The sequence below is a fragment of the Denticeps clupeoides genome, chromosome 1, assembly GCF_900700375.1.
Source record: "Denticeps clupeoides chromosome 1, fDenClu1.1, whole genome shotgun sequence".
NCBI lineage: Eukaryota > Metazoa > Chordata > Actinopteri > Clupeiformes > Denticipitidae > Denticeps > Denticeps clupeoides.
Genome location: NC_041707.1, coordinates 12,265,254 through 12,283,494, shown reverse-complemented (window position 1 = coordinate 12,283,494; position 18,241 = coordinate 12,265,254). Strand labels below are relative to the sequence as shown.

Genomic DNA, 18,241 nt, shown 5'->3' with positions numbered 1-18,241 from the left:
CAACATACTTCAAAAGTTTTACTAAGAATATACATACAGTACAATACATACTTGTAAACTACATGCCACCAAAAACAAAAATTTGGAAATACATTTTTTTTACCCAGAAATTCTTCTTATTTTCCCTAATTGTTGTTATTATTATTCAAACAGAGCATGCACACATGATTGGTTCTACTGAGGTCATGTGGCTAGCCAGACAGTGGTAGGAAACAGGAGTGAAATAAAGAAGTATGTGGTGTAATGCCCCATGGTACACAGCATGCAACTGGTTCTCCTGGACCTAATTCACAGTGTACTGACACACTGTGAACCACAATCAGGTTGCACCTGAAACAGGTACAGAGCAAAACAGCCAGAGGGAGCAAGAAAAAGTAGTGATGGTGGGGTGGGGTTTCTGGAAAACCAATGACTAAGAACAGAGTAAAATGAGTAAATGAGTAAAGAGGAAAGCTGGAGTAGGTGGAGAGGCACTACGGATGACACTGTGACTAACATCTGAGCCGAAAAATGCATCTCTGATGAAGTGGAGCCCTCACGCTGCTGCTTCTCATGAAACTCTGGATTCTGATACTATCAAGTGGTAAGTGAGGGTGGAGGGTTGGTTTTTCAGACCCAAAACCACTGCAGCACTCGTAGAGAGGCACAGTGAGACTGCTGTGTAGACGAACACACGCATTTGTATGCCACACAGGCTGATGGGCGACCCGAAAAAACACTGGGGGTGATCTCCCAACCCCATACCACTAATCACTCTGTCATGGCCCAATCTATCCCTCCCAATCGCATCTCTCTGCCATGCCCTCCCTGTTGATGATGATTTCACTTCATTTGTTCCTTAAAGGAACACCTGTTGAAGATGCTTGGTGAATAAGAAACCCCTTTAGGAAACTGTCCAATCAGAGCGAAGAACACAACGTAAAACCAGAAAACCGAGAGGGGGGGCAGTGTGGTTGTAAACCAAAAGAGAAAGAGGGGAGGGGAGGCCCTGTGACCTCACATGACATGTGATGCATCGTCCTCCAGTCACACAAGGGAATTCGAGGCCAGGGAGAGAGAGAACAACTCCACAGACAGACACCTGAACCACCGGCCCACCCATCGGTCCACCCAGACAGCCCGGTGCCCGTAACCACCCAGCCACCAGCAACCACCATCAGACGGGAGCATCCTCGACCCCAGCGGTAAGAACTGTCCACAAGACCCCCATCTGGTCTCTGCCTCCTACTTTATTTTTCTTTTTGATACCCACTCTTTCCCTCACACACACAAACAAACACATATTCTCTCTCTCTCTTAATGTCTGCTTTTCTCTGGTGCACACATATGCAGCTTTCTATGCAGCCTTGTGGCTAGGGATTCCTGTGGTACACACTAACCCCAAATACTTGGTTGCAAACGGACGCCGTGTTCCAGGATATGTCTCTCTCTCTCTCACTCTCTCTCTCTCTCTCTCTCTCTCTCTCCCTCTCTCTACAGTTCACCCTTTCTCTCTATTTCTGTTTTTAATCCTCGTCATTCCTCTCCAGGGCCGGTTGTTTTTGGTTCAAGAGGCGGACTACAACGCCACCAACGGTGCCTCAGCTACGAGGACATGGCGTCCAACAGCATCTTCGACTCCTTCGGCACCTTCCCCACCAGTATTCTCAGAGGTAAGCAGAACGTCCCTCCCACCCACCTTCACCCGCCACATATTGCGCTACGCAAGTATACAGTGAACATGCGATAGAGAGTGAGCGAGACAGAGAGCGCCCAATGGAAGTTGAAATTTTTGATGATTCAAATGCTCCTCGTTGTGGCTTCATCCGTTTGGCAGCTGTGGGAGATGAGGGCTCGGGAGTGTGTGTCTGTGTTTGTGTGAGCATCATTGGGTGTGAAAGAGAAACAGGCAGAAGAAAAAATACAAAGGGCTGCTTCCATTCAAAAGTAATTTAACAACGGCACCCCAAAAGTTCGACTTGGCCAGTGTGTGTTTGTTTGGGGAACGTGAGAGTGCTGCTTAGGCCGCATGAAATCTACGCCCTGTGCGAGTTCTGGGTAGAGACGATCGGGAGAGGAGAGCCTGTTTGATTACCTACTGATGGAGCAAAGCCCTAATGGGTCGCTCACCACACATTATATAGGCTGCTTCCTTACTGGGCCCAGAGAGGGGTGGGGGTGGAGGTGAAGCTGGTTTTTACTGGAACAGCACAGCATGAATAAAAGAAAAACATTAAACCTCTTCCTTTCTGACGTTAAGAACCCACCGTATGTTGTGGTAAAGGACTTTCAGGGTCCGTTTCCAACGAAAGGGCCATTTGTTTCCATGGCTACCACTACAAAGTGGTCATGAAGTCGAAAGGTATTGAGGCCTAACAGTTCCTAAAAATGACTGTGGCTTCCTTTGGCAGGATGTGAAATTGAACAAAAATCAAGATGAAAAGTTATGTTGAATTAAAACTTCGTGCTGGGAGCACATTTGCACTTGCTAGTTTAATGGGAATGTTGACATGCTAGTTTAATGGGAGCCTGTCATGGGTCGCTTCATCTAGTCATGGTTTTTGGGTCCTTTGCAACTGCATTTCCTAAGTTCCTTTATGACATCCTCCTTCTACAATTTGTTTTTCTCTGATTGCGGCCTTTATGCTTTTGCTAATTAGAGACAGCTACAAGAAGCATTACTAGCATTACTGTTAACAGAGCATTTGCAAAGTGCCATTGAGACCCACACCCACCATACACACGAACACAAATCTGCAGAACAAGGCTTTCAAAAACTGATGGTCACTAGCGTTTCAGTGGGATGTACAGATTTCCACCTCACAAGCCCTGTCCCTTGAAACAACCATTTTCACTTCACTTATTGTGCATCTGTTTCACACAATCAGATCAAAATGGGCAGTAACACTGGTGTGAATTTGTATGTATAGGCACAGAAAGAGATTTAATTCAAGTATAATAAAAAATACAAATTCAAAACAATAATTTTTAGCAATTTAGACCACCAAAACGAAGCTAATTCTAATTTAAATTTACCTCACTTAAACAGAATTATTTGAATCAACCAATTAAATCTAAATAAATACTAATGTTTTCTCACCAAACACAAATAAAGGAATTGAGAAATTTCCATGGGAACTACAAATGAATTGGCGTTTCAGAATTGACCAGCAATTCAATGTGTTTACCAGGTCCAATCCAGCTTTATAAAGCTCTGTAAAGCCACCAACACAGGACAAATCAGTTAGGGCAATAAATAAACTAGCAACACATAAAATAAAATTAAAAACATGATAAATTAAATCAGCGAAGTTTAAACCTAAATCCAAAATCTAAATCTAAAGGGTTTAAAAACTAACAGAGAAGAGACCTGTTGAATCTCTAGAGGCAGATCTACAGAAAAAACACGATCTCCTCTAAATTTGCGCTTTATTCCTGGGAACACTCAGGAGCAGCTGATCAGCTGACCTGTGGGAGCGAGAGGGTGTATAAGGCTGGAGCAGCTCAAAGAGATAGGATGGGGCAAGGCCATGGAGGGCTTTCAAGGCAAGAAAAGGTATTTTAAAATGAATTACGGGTGGATATTGACCATAACCTCAGTCTTTTTATCATTGAATTTTAAAAAGTTAAGAGCCATCCTGGCTTTTATATCATAAAGACATTTAAGCAATGGCTGAACAGAGCATGTGCCTGTTTTCTTGAGGCGGACGTAGAAAAGACAGGTCGTTAGCATAAAGGTGAAATTTAAAATGCATGCATTACCTTACCTTATACTACATAATTATGTAAAATATTTATAGGTTGTACTTATATAGCTTATCTGGAAAGTTAATTTGAGTTATTATTTAGTGTTTAGCTGCAGTTTGAATTTTAGGAGTAGTTTGGATTCATTGCAAATGTTATGGCTAATGTTGTGGCTATTATTTAATTTCTTGTGATTATTTTCTGATCCAAGGTAGGGGCTATGCAAATTTTAATACATTGTAATGCTTATTGGTTACTTATTTATTGAAAGAGCCAAATCTTGTGAAATGTGCGGCAAAAAAAAAAAAAAACACTACATTTTGTTATTCCATGGCGGATAAGGAGAGATGAGGCACACACACTTGAAGAAAAACAGTTGAATTTTAATAATCAAAAAGAAAAAAGGCCAAACACAAAGAATACAAACACAAAATGTTCAACATCAAACAGTAGAGACAATAAAGGACACTGCAGGACAACCCATTTATAAAAGGACCTGGTGACTCGAACCTAATGAACAGCAGCTTTGAGAATTAAGGACTCAATAATTAATATTCAAAGTGAATGTGAAGTGATTGTCATTGTGAAACACACACGGTGCACACGACCAAATGTGTCCTCTGCTTTTAACCATCACCCTTGGTGAGCAGCGGGCAGCCATGACAGGCGCCCGGGGAGCAGTGTGTGGGGGACAGTGCTTTGCTCAGTGCCACCTTGGCTGATCGGGATTCGAACTGGCAACTTTCAGATTATGGGCCCGTTTCCTTATCCGCTAGGCCACCAGGTAAACAGGTGCCAACTGAGTAGCCCCAGTGGCAACTGGTAATCACACTCTTTATATAGTACAATTAGTCTGATAATCAATTACAAATAATCTATCAGTCAAGAACCACTCATTTTTTTAGACAATGTTAAAAAATACAATTATTTTATTTAGAACCTGTTATCCTTTGGGGAATGGCCTGTGAGCACGTCATTCAAAAAAGAAGAAAAGAACGGATGAATAAAAGGTAAAGATTGAGAGAGACAGTTTGGGGCATTAGTCTGAAGCACCGTGCCAGAGCTCCTGCCGTTCTCCGACAACCACAATGAGGTTGCACCTGCTCCTCTGTGAAAACAAACTCTTGTGTGTGGGAGAGGCGTGCAAACTCTCACTCAAAATTATGGAGTCAGCGCCCCATCTTGTAATTTCAGGTCAGTTACCTGCATCATTCTGCCATTAACCAAGAAGGAAGCCAGAAAGCCACTGGGGGCAGAGAAACTTCCACAGACATCATTCACACGCAGCCATTTTGTAGGGGGTTTAGGTGCGCATTAAGTGTGGAGCCAGGGGAAGCTGGGTAATTTTCGGCCAGGGAGAAAGAGGGATTTTTTTTGGCTGAGGGAAGAATTTTATAAAGCTTGGCTTGTTTTACAATACGAATGAAAGAGCAGAATCTGGCGGGAGGGGGGAAAAATTCTCAGGGGAGCCCTGCCGAGTTTGGATGCTGGTTTGTTTGGGCCTACAGCTCTGAGGCGGGATCTTCCAGAAGCTGATGAATGTCAGCTCTTCATATCTGTCACATAAACATTCAAGTAATCATCCTCTCTAAAGAAAAAAATGGAACACGTTCTATGGAAAAGCTCTCTTCCTGGTTGTTCTAATGAGCAATATCTTGTGATGAGAATAAGACTGTAATGTAAGCAATTCACCTGTGAGAAGCAGGGCAACATGCATTTTGAAGAAAGGTTATGGTTGCGTTTAGAGTTATGATACCAGAATCTTACCATCGCTAATAAAAATCAAGGTCAAATTAATAAATCAAATTAATAATCTGTATCATTTGTTTTTATATATAATCTGAAAGTGGTTTGCTAATTTCAATTAGATGTTTTATACATTTACCTTACCAAATTCAGATTAATGAAACAAAAGAGAAATATAAACAATTTATTTTTTTTACCTTCTTTTAAAGCAGATATAGAGCCTATGGATCTGTACAGGGCTTTTTAACCAAGTTTACAGTAGGCAAATAGATTTTTTATTAATTCTTCAGTGGACATTTGTGCCCTTTTGAAAATGATGACCGCGGGGGAATGTATTAATCACATAAACATGTGCTGCATTCGCTTGTGAATTGATTCTTTACTTAACTGTGCCCAAAACAAAGACTCACTGGCCTGAACTTTCACAACATCAGCCCAGGCAGGGAGGGTTGAACACTGAAAGGAGACATTAAGATTCAGCAGAGGGAGATAATAAAAAAGGCATGAAGCCACCGAGGAGAGAACTCTGTCTCCAATTTAGCCTCGTAGAATATCTATTTATAAAAGCCACGGGTCATGCTGGATCTGAGCTGAGCTCTGGACATGATTAGGGTTGTAAATGTTTGAGGGAGGAACTTATTTACTCCTCTGGGTCCGTCTCGACGTTTTTTTTGCCCGTTTGTCAGTGAGCGCTGGGGAACTGAACGGGTTTTCAGGTTGTCGCCCATGGCCTCCCAGGTAGAAGATGTTCTTAACGTGTTATTGAATTGTGCAAATTAGCATGCAGCCAATATTTAATTCTGTGAGAACAACATCTATGGCAGAGTTTATGTACAGCTGGTCCTTGTGTTAATAACCCCGCCGGGACTGAAGGAGGCGGCCTTGTCAGGATTGACAACTAAGCAATATATGCTAAGTGCATTACCACACCAAACGGAGGGAGGAGACTTACATAATAATTACTGAGCTGGCAGCATGAAATAATTGCTGCGCTGAAAGACGCAAATGTCCAAGTCTGTCAGGATACAATGAGTGGAGATGTCAACAGAATTTATTACGTCTAGACAAGCTATTTTAACCAGGACCCTCCAACGTGGAAAACGAAGAGCAGCAGGAGCAGATGCAAGCTGGCAGGAAAGCTCACAGACGACAGAAATATTTGTATAATTGGATAATGAGATGGAAATGATGGCAGTGTCGTTTCGGGTTTGATCTGGGAAATCCACTCCCCTTTACGGCTGCACTGTTGTAGTCAGTCGTGTTCTTGGGGCCTGATTGCATTGCAATAGAAGCCGATAATCTTCTAAATCCTGGCCATGATTACATTCATGGTCCAAACATGGCGTAGCACCATCTTGTAAGTTTTAAGCTGTAACTTGTAAGTTTCTTATAGTCTGATTTATGTAAGAAAAACTACATCACAGCTAATAAAAGTATTGAATTCATAGTTGGGGTCCTAGTGGACCAGAATCAATTACTTCATTGATGGTAACATGAAAGCATGTTTTAAGTCGCTGTGGATAATGGCGTCTATCAATGGCACAAATGTAAATGTGAATGAAAGCCATATTTTTAATTCCTATCACTTACATGAGGGTCTATATTATTTCTCAAGACTTATTTCAGACTTCAAAGTTCATTTGGGAATTTAATTATTAAAGCTTTTAATTGTCCAATGTTAAACCTTCACATATCCTATGTTCATTATGTCTGTGTTCATGGTTGTCAAAAATCTCCTGATATTTTTTAAAATATTCAGAAATACACACTAACAGTCACAAAATAGTGTGTGTGTGATTGTATATCTTAAATTATAATCTGATACTTCAGGGAAATTCAGTCTTGGGTATTATTATTTTATTACATGAATTCAGGTCAACGTGAACATTTTATAAGTGTGATGTACTCTCACACACCCACAAAAATACAGACCTGGATTATAGTTGTAACAGATTCACACACACCCTGACAGGCTCAGACCAAAATGTCCTCTGATTGTACAAAAATATGTTCTTGGTGCATTAGTGGATGTGTTAGTCAGCAATTTTTTCTTTCATTTTGAAGCACATGTGACCTGTGCAACAAATCCGTGTTGCTGCCCTGTGAACTGGAGTGGATCAGAATGTACATCTGCAGGGTGGAGCACTTGTGAAACTCGAGAGTTACACATTGTTTTTCAGATGTATATTATCAAGTGTGCGTTTCCCCTTATCGTGCAAAAGAGTTGGTTTTCTGCAGTCTAAAACCTGTAAACAAATCCTCACCTTGTTCATTGTTTTTGACTAGGTGGCCTTCTGGCTTTGTGAAAAAGCCCACAAAAACACAAAACGCATCTTGGTTTATGAGATGTCTTTGTTTATCCAACCCTGCAGCTCACCAACAAAAAAGAAAACAGGAAAGTGTCAAGGACTTCATTTCAAGAGATTTCCTTGAACCACCCTCACTGCTAACATTACAGAAAGGGTCCTAACTACAAACATGTATCAGGCCCGCATCGCTAATGGAAGAATCATAGCCGAGGAAGAAAGATTCACGACTCTGTCTCGCTCTGAGAAACCTTTATCATGCAGCAAAAATCCAAACGCCCCTCCCGCTCACCAAAGGCAATAAAAAAAAAAAAAAGTCATTATGGCAGAGCAGAAATGCAGATAATGATAGGATATGTCGATATGGGAGGCTGGAGACTATGATTTGTTTTCATTTCGCTCTTTTTTTGTTGTTTTTTTTGTGCACTTTTGCACTTTTCCCAGGAGCATATCTTCAGTTGTTTACGTACACCTAATTGCGCCTGACACGGTGAAACGTTCTCATTTAGGACGACCCTACCTCCCAGATTTTTCATTGAATAACCCAGTACACATCCAGTCGTCCAGTATCCACTGTAATGGGAGGTAGAGTAAAATCAATAAGCAGCCACTAAGTGGCGACCCAAGGTCTCCCAGTGTTTGGGAAAGTTCTGATTGACCTGCAGTAACCCAGCTTGATTAGTGACAAGTGCTAGAGCCACTGCAGCAGCCTGACTCTTGTCCTGGGCTCACTTCCTCTTCTCAGTAGAAATGCCCCAGACAGGGATTCCCCACTTCAGACAAGGAGCAGACGTCTCCCCAGATCTTCCCATTCTTCTGCTGTTCTCTGTCTGGTTTGAGGTCACTGCGTCTGGGCTAAACACGCATACCCACAGGGACCCAGATGGACATGTGCACACAAGACATGTGTCAGGCTCCTGCTTCTGCACATCACACACTTGACGGCCGACACGTGCATGTACCTGGAGGTGTGGACAGACACTCGCGGCCAGCTGACTGTCAAGCGCTCTTGTAGCTGATTGGCCAAGGCTTGTGATGTCAAGGGCAGTGCTTACGCACATTCCTACCTCAAACCTGTACTGGCCTCTCCCCTGCACAGTCAGTGGTGGGCTCACGGCTTCCTGTTGTGGCATCAGGTCTGATGGGGCAACGCTTTTCATTAGACGCAGTGCCCTCTTCTGCCCACATATTAAAGTCCCTGTGTGAAGCCGGCGGCAGACGGTAGAGATGGGTCCGTGACTGACACTGGATCCCACTTTAACAACTCCCAAGGCTGCAAACCACTGCCATTATCCCTTCTTTTTCCAAGTTTTTCACAGCGAGGCATCCTGAGACCTGGAAGTAGGAAGTGTTTGTTCAACAAAGCAGCGCCTTTAATCAATGCAATGACAGCGTAGCTTCTCTGCTCCGACTCAAATGTTTGAGTTGATTAGCAAAACCACATCTTGCTGTTTTTTTTGGACCTCTGATTGGGTTTATAAAAGACATGGCTATGAATGACGAAAGAAAGCCTGGAGGGGCAGAACCGAGTAAATACAGCACTCATAGAGACAGAGATCTATATGAGAGAGAGAGAGAGAGCGATGGGTGTGCAATGGGTGTGAATCAGACACACACTCGTAATGTTCAAGATTGGGCTTGGTCCCCGCTGCTCTCATGCTGACTTGCTCCAGGAGATGCCTCATGTCTGCTGAGGAAAGGAACCCAGGGACATGAGACAGGAAATGGGCTCTGGATGGGTGGCTGGATGCAGGTCGGGTCTGTGGCGAGCCAGAGACCAAGTCGGAATGCCATCAGAGGATCTGTGCTTCTCATTGCTTTCTCCAGTGGTGTAAAGTACAATGACAGTAAAGAGAGAGCATGTTCTGATTCTGATTTGTGTTAACCGTTGCCATCTAAATGTCCAATAATTCCCATTGTGGGAAAGTCCTTTAAATTAGTGAACATTTCAATTCAAAAATCAGCAAAGCAATCTTTTTCTTTTTCATAACTGCACTTTCAGTGGCCACTCGGTCAGAAACTGTCAGATTTGAATCTAAAAATATTTCATTAAAAAAGTTTAATACATTTGGTTTGGGCCCTCTTCCGACAATGTCTTAATATGTTTCCTGTTGGTTAGCTTTAAAGATGAACTGATTTTAGGGGAGGGATGTGATGTACAGGATGTGTGTTAAAAAAATTAGCTATTGAGTTGTATTCAGGATTAATTAATTGCTGTGTCTTATTTAGTCTAGGTTTGCAAAACTGTCCCATTATGTCCTCATCTAAGTAGTCATTCCAGTCATATTCACTGCAGACACTGCTACTGGTGACTTGATAACATTGTGATGTGTCACACACACAAAAAAACAAAATTGGCTACAGTTGCACAAATAAATGAACAACAGGCGTTTTGTGTGCATTGCACAACCACATAAAAGGCTGTGGGCCTAAAGCGACGAAGGCCTGCCTTTCTTGATGAGGCTGGGATTAATTAAGCAGAGTCTGACACCTCTCTTCTCGTTCTTTCTCTTCCTCCCTGCCACACTGAGGCTAAGTATAAAATTGCCCTCTCCGTTCTGACAGAGGAGGCTCTGCTACACAAGAGCACAAAAGAGAAATGTCGAAAAAACTCTATCCCTCCCTATATATATATATTTGTGTGTGTGTGTGTGTGTGTATCAACTTCTATATAGGAAGTCAGTTTATATCTAAAATAATATATGTGAATTGAGTTTATAGACACCGCTGAAACAACCCCGGTGGTTGCTGGCAGCCTTTCACACTTCCTAATGCTTGGTTCACATGCAGTTTTATGTTGGGAAAACCCTGAGTTGTGGAGCATCTGGCTTTGCAGCTTATTTTAGGAGATGGTGGGTGTTGGAGCATGACCACACATTTTATCTCAGACACACACCCACTCTGTTTTCTTGTGCATTTCTAAATTTCTGTATGGAGTAGCACATGGGAGCTGGAGGCAACAGTGTTACGCATGGATGGGTGACCAAAAACCTGTATTATTAATAAGCAGTTTCACCATGGCTCCAACCTACTCTATATAGATGGACACCATCTTTTTTAAAACTACTAATACATTTGGTGATCATAGTCTCTCCCCTAGGTGATAGGAGTTTTGTTCAGGCCTGAGGACTGAAGATCTTGTCATATGATTTACATCAGTTTCATACCCACCAGCCAGTCAGTGATGCTTGTGTGCTGTGGATGGGGATGTTGTCATCCTGCAAGACAGTGTCAATACAGTACAGATGTGATCACTCACAATCATTTGGTGCTGATCTGCAGAGACACTAGCCTCTAAGGGGATAACTGGACCGGAATAACTGATTTAATATATTTAGTTTTTTCACCCTTCTGTCTGTGTTGTGATAAAGGTGTGGACATCCCCTTCTCACACACACACTGACACACACAGCACAAACACAGAGACACGTGTGGTGTCATGACTGAAGCACATGAGATCTCTTTGTGCTTTGTGGGCCTGTGCTGAGTCACTATACGGCCTCAAAGATGCACATCACACAGTATGGGCTGTGTGGCAATGTGGTAGTTCATGACTTCATAACCGTGCACCAGGCTCACACATTCGGTCACCGAATGTGGTTGACAATGACTTTGTGAATGTGTGCTGTGCCCTGACCATGACTTGCCTGGCATAGAGCACAAGGCAGTGGTGGCCTAGCGGTTAAGGAAGCGGCCCCGTAATTAGAATGTTGCTGGTTTGAATCCCGATCCGCCAAGGTGCCACTGAGGTGCCACTGAGCAAAGCACCGTCCCCACACACTGCTCCCCGGGCGCCTGTTATAACTGCCCACTGCTCACTCAGGGTGATGGGTTAAATGCAGAGGACAAATTTCACTGTGTGCACAGTGTGCTGTGCTGTGTATCACAAGTGACAATCACTTTACTTTATAAGGCAATGTGGGTGAAGAGGCTTTCTTTTGGTCCAGAAAATATACAGGAACTGTATATAAACTGTTCTAAACAAACTAGCAGCATTATTCAAGAACCTTTTTTTTGTTGCTAAATAACTAAAGGCCAGTCGTCAGGCAGATGAATTCTGATAAATAACAAGAATTGAATTATGATCATGCACATAATGTGCCAAACCAAAATTGACTTTCATTTGGACCTGGAACAGCAGAAAATCCAGGTCCAAACCTAAACCACGGTGATGGTAAAACTTTCGGTCATCTGAACCACATTCAACCTACACATGGTGATGGTGGACCATGGTGGACTGTGTTTGCTGGCAGATATCCATGAGGGCCATAGGCTGGATGTTTAGTATATTTTTCATAAGGTTTTCAATGATGACATTCAACAGGAAAGACTTAATTGATTACTGAGCTAAGGTTAGGACTAAATTTCAGATTATGCATTAGTTACAGTTGTTAAACATTCAGAATATTCATATAACATTTATATTTCCTTTGTGCTCATTAAGATATAAAAGCATTTGTGTGAATGTATGTTTGTGTGCATGTGCGTGTGTGTGTGTGTGTGTGCTTCTTGGACTACACTGTCCAAAGTCAGCATTCATTTGATGGAAAATGTTTCAGTTTTCATATTTTAAATGAAAAGATCAAAAACATTTAATCAGTTATGCAATAGAGTAGCTGCACAGTTTTGCTTCGCTTAAAGCCATTAAGCTAATTATGCATATATATGTATAGATAAGTATGCTAACTTCTGATTCCAAGATGTAAAAATAAACTGTTGTGTGTCTTTGAGTGAGTGAGTCAGCCAGAGTGTCGGAGGGAGGGTGTCTGTTTGCTGTGGTAGGGAACGGGAAGGAATGGCATTGGTTCCTGTCACTTTGGCAACACTGAGGCACATATTGCAGCGATTACCACAGCGGAAAAATGTTTTTCTGCAACATGCAATTACTATAGATTACAGATTGCGTTCATAGCATCAGAAGACCTTGCCAAAATGGGGGAGAGAGACTCTGTCTCTGTTTGTGTGTGTGTCCTTGTGTGAGCGAGAAAAAGAGTAAAAGAGAGAGAGAGAGTTACACTGCGCCTGTCTCTGCAGCCCAAAATCATTAAAAGGTTCCTGTGCGTCCCAGCTTCCAAGATTGACAACACATGTCAAATTAATGAATAATTACATGCTAATATAGCTGTAATAAATGGTTTCTGTAAGTATGGGCATATATTTGCAAATGTAGCACAGAGTAATTCCTTTTCCATGAGGCTGCATCAGAATGGTGACATTTGACCAGACGGTGCAGCGACCGCTGAATGACACTCAATACGTCTTCAGTGCGGCGTAGCCCACTCTTAGCAGATTAGCACCACATTGGGCAGTAGGGCCCATGGCTGTGAGGTGTGTTGAGGGGCGTGTCGCTGACGGATGAGGTGTGCGCCTGTGGAATATGACAGGTTCGAGAGGCTTTCACTTCAAAGGGCTTGAGCAAGAGAACCAAGGTAACTTGGTCGAGACTAACAGCCAGACAGTAAGTCAGGGCTCCACCACGAGATCCCAGAGAACTTGAGTTGCGTCCAAACGCCTTTGTCTGACTGCAGTTATTCTAAATGTTATGAGGTGCTATAATCCCTTGTTAATTTGACCTCAGTCATTGCTTGCATGAGCTGCAGTGAAACCATTAGTCCGCAATTTGGATTATGTGTGGTTCAAAAAACAATCATTGGATTCAACTATGTAACAAAGTTGGTGAACTGGGCTTTTTGGAGTACATTAGACTCACACTATGGGGCAGTGGTGGCCTAGCGGTTAAGGAAGTGGCCCCGTAATCAGAAGGTTGCCGGTTCGAAGCCGATCCGCCATGGTGCCACTGGGGTGCCACTGAGCAAAGCACCGTCCCCACACACTGCTCACTCAGGGTGATGGGTTAAATGCAGAGGACAAATTTCACTGTGTGCACCGTGTGCTGTGCTGCAGTGTATCACATGTGACAATCACTTCACATTTTAAAAAATATTTTTTTTATTTAACAGTTTAGATGCAGTAATTCCTGAGTCGGAGGATTATACAGTACTTACGCGCTCACACAGGGGCCGCAAATTCCTTTCAAACGTGAACATCACCGCCGTTAAAAAACAAAAATCCACCCAAGCAGCGCTTCTCTGCATCTTGCATCTCACTGCGTGACTGGGACAGGTTTTTTTTTTTTTTTTAATTTCTTTAACAAGTCTGCATGTTTGATTTGTTAGTGGACGTGCCAGACGACTATAACAATATGAACAGAGTAAACGGAGGAGGGGTACGGCGGGGCGGCGGGGTACATCCTGCCTGTGTGACATATAGATCCCAGCAGCTTAGAATTGTGCCCTGCGCTGAGTCAGTGCTTAGTTCAGCTACGTAACAAAAGCTTGCAACCAGGCTTGCAGGAGTACAGTTAACTCGAACGAAGGGCATTTAAACCATTACATGCAGTAATTCCTCTGTAGGGCATTTCAAAATGACGCATTATGCTGCAACGGCACACAGACGGGCCGCCAATTTCCTTCTCAGACACATGACCACTGCCGCATTGCGAAAAACAAAAAGTTGCTCGAAGCAGCTCGTGTCAATGCCGTGCTATATCAGACCACAAGCTGTGAACACGCCTGCTCTGATAACAGCACAGATCGCAGCATACAGATGACAGAGCGAGCGTATTCATAATAAGCACGTGAAAAAGGGAGAGGCGCTTGTTGCTAACTTGTTATATTGTTATACAGCCATTATAACCAACAGCATTGATCTTCTTGGCTGTTTTTTAAAAGCCAGGTCAGGTCAGCACTTGCAGGAAGTGCGCCGGTGCGCCATTATCATTATCTACGGCGGGCGGAGGCGCGTCCAAAAAGAAGAGCGATCCGGAGCCAGACCCGGCCTTCCCTGACGTTACTCAGACAGCCATCAACACAAGCTATCCTTTTATTCCTCTAAAAAGACACTTCAGCCGAGTACCGTCATTATCTATTCAAAGGCAGAGCCTTATTTCAGCGAACCGCACTCACCCTGTAATTAGCTGTGGGCTTTGGGATAATTTACATTTCATCTATCTATTTTACTTTATGAATTTTGTGCCTCCTCCAAGAGCAGTTTGAAACAGATTTTAGTGAGGAACGTAAGAACCGTGAAGCCGTTTTCAATAAAGGGAGCTCCATTGACTCAATTCTGTCTAGTTGTGCACCTTCTTAGTAAAAGGAAGAATTTTAATACAAAGTTTTTTTGTACTTTTATTTCATTTGATGGTCTGACACATGCTGTGACCTGAGTCTGAGCAGGCAGGAGGACAGCAACGAGGAAATAAACGTTCCGTCAGTATATACATCTGAGACAGAACCCCAAAACCCCTGAACTACAGGTTTATATATAGCCAATATTATTGTACTAACCCTAACCCTAATTTTACACAAAGGTATACCACTATGTGTTTTTCCTGAATAAGAAGCACGATTGGTCCTTAGTTTTTTGTGCTTATGACTCTTATCCACGGCCTCCTGATCTTTTCCGTGGACTGGAAATGTTGCTTATTTAGTAATTAGTGGGAGAATGCCGTGACAGTGGGGACGCGGCCCTGTCCTTTGGGCTTGATGGATTGAATATCGCGGCCGGGCGCATTAAGAAGCATTCGGGGCCACGGCGGCCCCGCTCCTCGCTGTCTGCGCGGCTGTAATCGTAGAAACTGCCCGCTGACGTCCCGGAGTCTAAATATGACCGGGGAGCAGGGCCGTTCGCCCGTGCGGTTGGATATTAATAATAAACAGATGACGAGATGATGGGCTGAAATATCACCGATGTCATTGTCCCGGCCTGCATGACACCGGCTCTCAAAATAGGGTGCAGCGGTTGACGGCCCCGGGGCGGCTGAAAAGAAGCTGGGATTATGGGGACGGGATAATAATAAGGAATAATAACGAACACGTATTACCTGACTTAAAAGGCTCTGAGCTCGGCACCGGCCTTTTTTGCCAGTTCAGGCTTGGCTCTTCGGTCTGTCCTAACGACCGCACCGTAATTTACTGCACTGAGCTCATTATTAACGCACCCCATTAATACGAGGGGAGCTACAGGAGCGCCAGGGGTGAGCAGTGTGGGGGGGGGACGATCCGGGGCACTGTCCACCCGGCGGGTCCTGAACAGGGCACGTGAAGGACACCAGCAGCGAGAAGAAGGTGGTGGGGCCGGGGGGAGTAATGCTGGGATCACCTGACACACTTTTATTTTCTTCGGTATTAATGAAAAAATTTCAAATGTCTTGCTGGGGTCGATTGGAAAACACACACAGAGAGAGAGAGAGAGAGAGAGAGAGACACTTAGCCTCTCCACCCACGCTACGCGGGGGAACGCGTGTCTGAAATGAGTTTACTTGTGAAAAAAAAAATGCGTGTCTGGCGACATTTGCAGAGCATTTTACATTAAAGACATTTTTGTGATTGCGGAGTTTTAAAAAAATGGCAATTACATTACGAAGCGCGGTCAGCTAAATTGCCGTGGTTTCACTGTGGTGCATTTGGGAGGACTTTTTTTTTTGTCAGATGATTCTCTCAGCAGGTCAGACATTTATTTCAACGTCGATGCACGTGAACCAAGCAAACAAGAAATGGACATAAAATTATTTTTCCCATCCTGCTGACGATTAACATTTTATTCATATTTCTGATCGAAATAGAACAGACAGAACCATGTGTTAGATGTTTGGCTGAAGTCTGGTTTGTTGCGTCTACTTAATAAATAATGCAATAAATAAAATAAAACAAACATTAAAACTGGGGTATAAAAGAATATCCATTAACTGCACGTGTGAAAAAGTAAAAAAGAAAAATCTTTCATTCATCTCTCGCTCTTTATGTTTAATATGCCTTTGTCTTTAGTCTTTTAAACGACAAACGCGCTAACTAGTGGTAGAAGTGTGTATTGCGGACGGACAGGGTGTGGTGTTCCCCACGAATCACGCCAAATGCACGAGGTTCCAATCCATAACAAAATAATTATCGCTTTATTATGTGCACAGAAAACAATGCTCGCACCCTCAGCTTTTTCTTTTTTTTTTTATCTCTTAGTGTAACCTAATAATTATAACAAATTGGGACGGACTTCCCAGCCATGGGCTTGCAGATGTTCATTCATGCTGTTGCATTATTGTTGTTATCCTTATTATTTCAGTCGTCGCCTCAGGACCACGATTTAAACGTCGCAGTTCATATTAAATGTTAAAATACAGTAGAATAAAATTCCATTATTATTGTTTTGTTAAATGTTTCATGTAATCAGTGCGTCTTTTTATATTAAGGCTTTTACATGTATGAAATGTTTTGATAATAACAAAAGCTAGGTTAACGTTTTTTTATGTAAGCTATATGTTAACAATTGTTATTATGTTAATACATGAAAATTTCCCATTGGAAGGCATGGCTTTATTGTAAATTGGAAAAGGTCAGACCTTTTACCTACAAAAGGCCAAACGTGGCTGCAGTCCAAAGGAAATATCCACTTGGAATTACAATAATGCACCACTTAAACTATGCTTGCATTTAATTGATATAATTAAAATAATAAGCTTCTAGTTATGTGTTTCATACGATGTTTTTTTTTTTTTTTTTTTTTTGCTGTTTTTTTGTTTGGGCCATGGAAACGAATGATAAAAAAAAACAGCGTGATTATAGTGGAAGAAAAAAACAGATACAAATAAATATTTTTATTACTGGGAAATACAAAAATTCGAACGCGTTTTATACAAGACGTGGATCTCCATCCAGGCGGGGTAAAATAATATAGCATGATGCTTCCGTTTAAAAATAATCATAATAATAAACGGTACGAAAACAAAATACATCAAAAAAAAATCTTATGTACCGATTCATTCCAATACGAGACCTTGCAGGAAGACTGGAGCGCTGCTTTCGTTTTGATGCCGACGACGTGATTGGTCGAACGATTCCCCGCCCGCGTCGCTGATTGGTGGAGGCCGTCGCCAAGCTCCCAACCACTACAGATTAAAATGAGTGGAGTAAATAAGATCACGGTACTTCTCCGCGGTAGTTGCCTACGCGTCGTGGTTTCGCGAGATTCCCCGCTTGCGGCGAAAGAAGGCGCGACACTCCGCTAAAAAAAAAAAAAAAAAAGGCAAGAAGAAGATTAAAAAAAAAAAAAAAAAGTATTCTGCGCCTCTTCTGCCGGACGGGAACGGTGAACGTCAAACACAGAAACCGTGGAAGGAGGTCTGCGCGAGAAAGAGACATTTCCACGCAAGCGCCGCGCGGCGTGGACAGAAGCGAGCAGAACTTTTGACTTTTTATACATACGTGCGTATATATATATATATATATATATATATATGAAAAAAGAGCCTCTGATGGATATACGTGCCGTGCGCGTCTTCTTTATTCGCTGGGAGAATAACACGTTGCGCGCCTGCTGACGTCGCCCTGCAGTGTGTGTGTGTGAGTGTGTGTGTGTGTGAGTGAGTGGGTTTTTTTTTTTTTTTAAACCCGACCCCCCCTGTTACACCCCTG

At 42.7% G+C, this 18,241-nt stretch overlaps 1 protein-coding gene across 2 annotated transcripts in view; it reads left to right on the top strand.

Moving 5' to 3' along the window:
* The first annotated feature begins 1,067 nt into the window (after window positions 1-1,067).
* Window positions 1,068-18,241, top strand: part of runx3 (RUNX family transcription factor 3) — a 42,352-nt gene continuing 25,178 nt past the window's right edge. The window contains exons 1-2 of one of the 2 annotated variants that reach the window (XM_028970080.1): window positions 1,068-1,184; window positions 1,530-1,652. In XM_028970080.1, the coding sequence (XP_028825913.1) occupies window positions 1,595-1,652 (58 nt within the window). In that variant the 5' untranslated portion in view covers window positions 1,068-1,184; window positions 1,530-1,594. Of the gene's footprint in view, window positions 1,185-1,529; window positions 1,653-18,241 lie in introns of those variants that run through there. The other variant, XM_028970089.1, reaches the window with a different exon arrangement.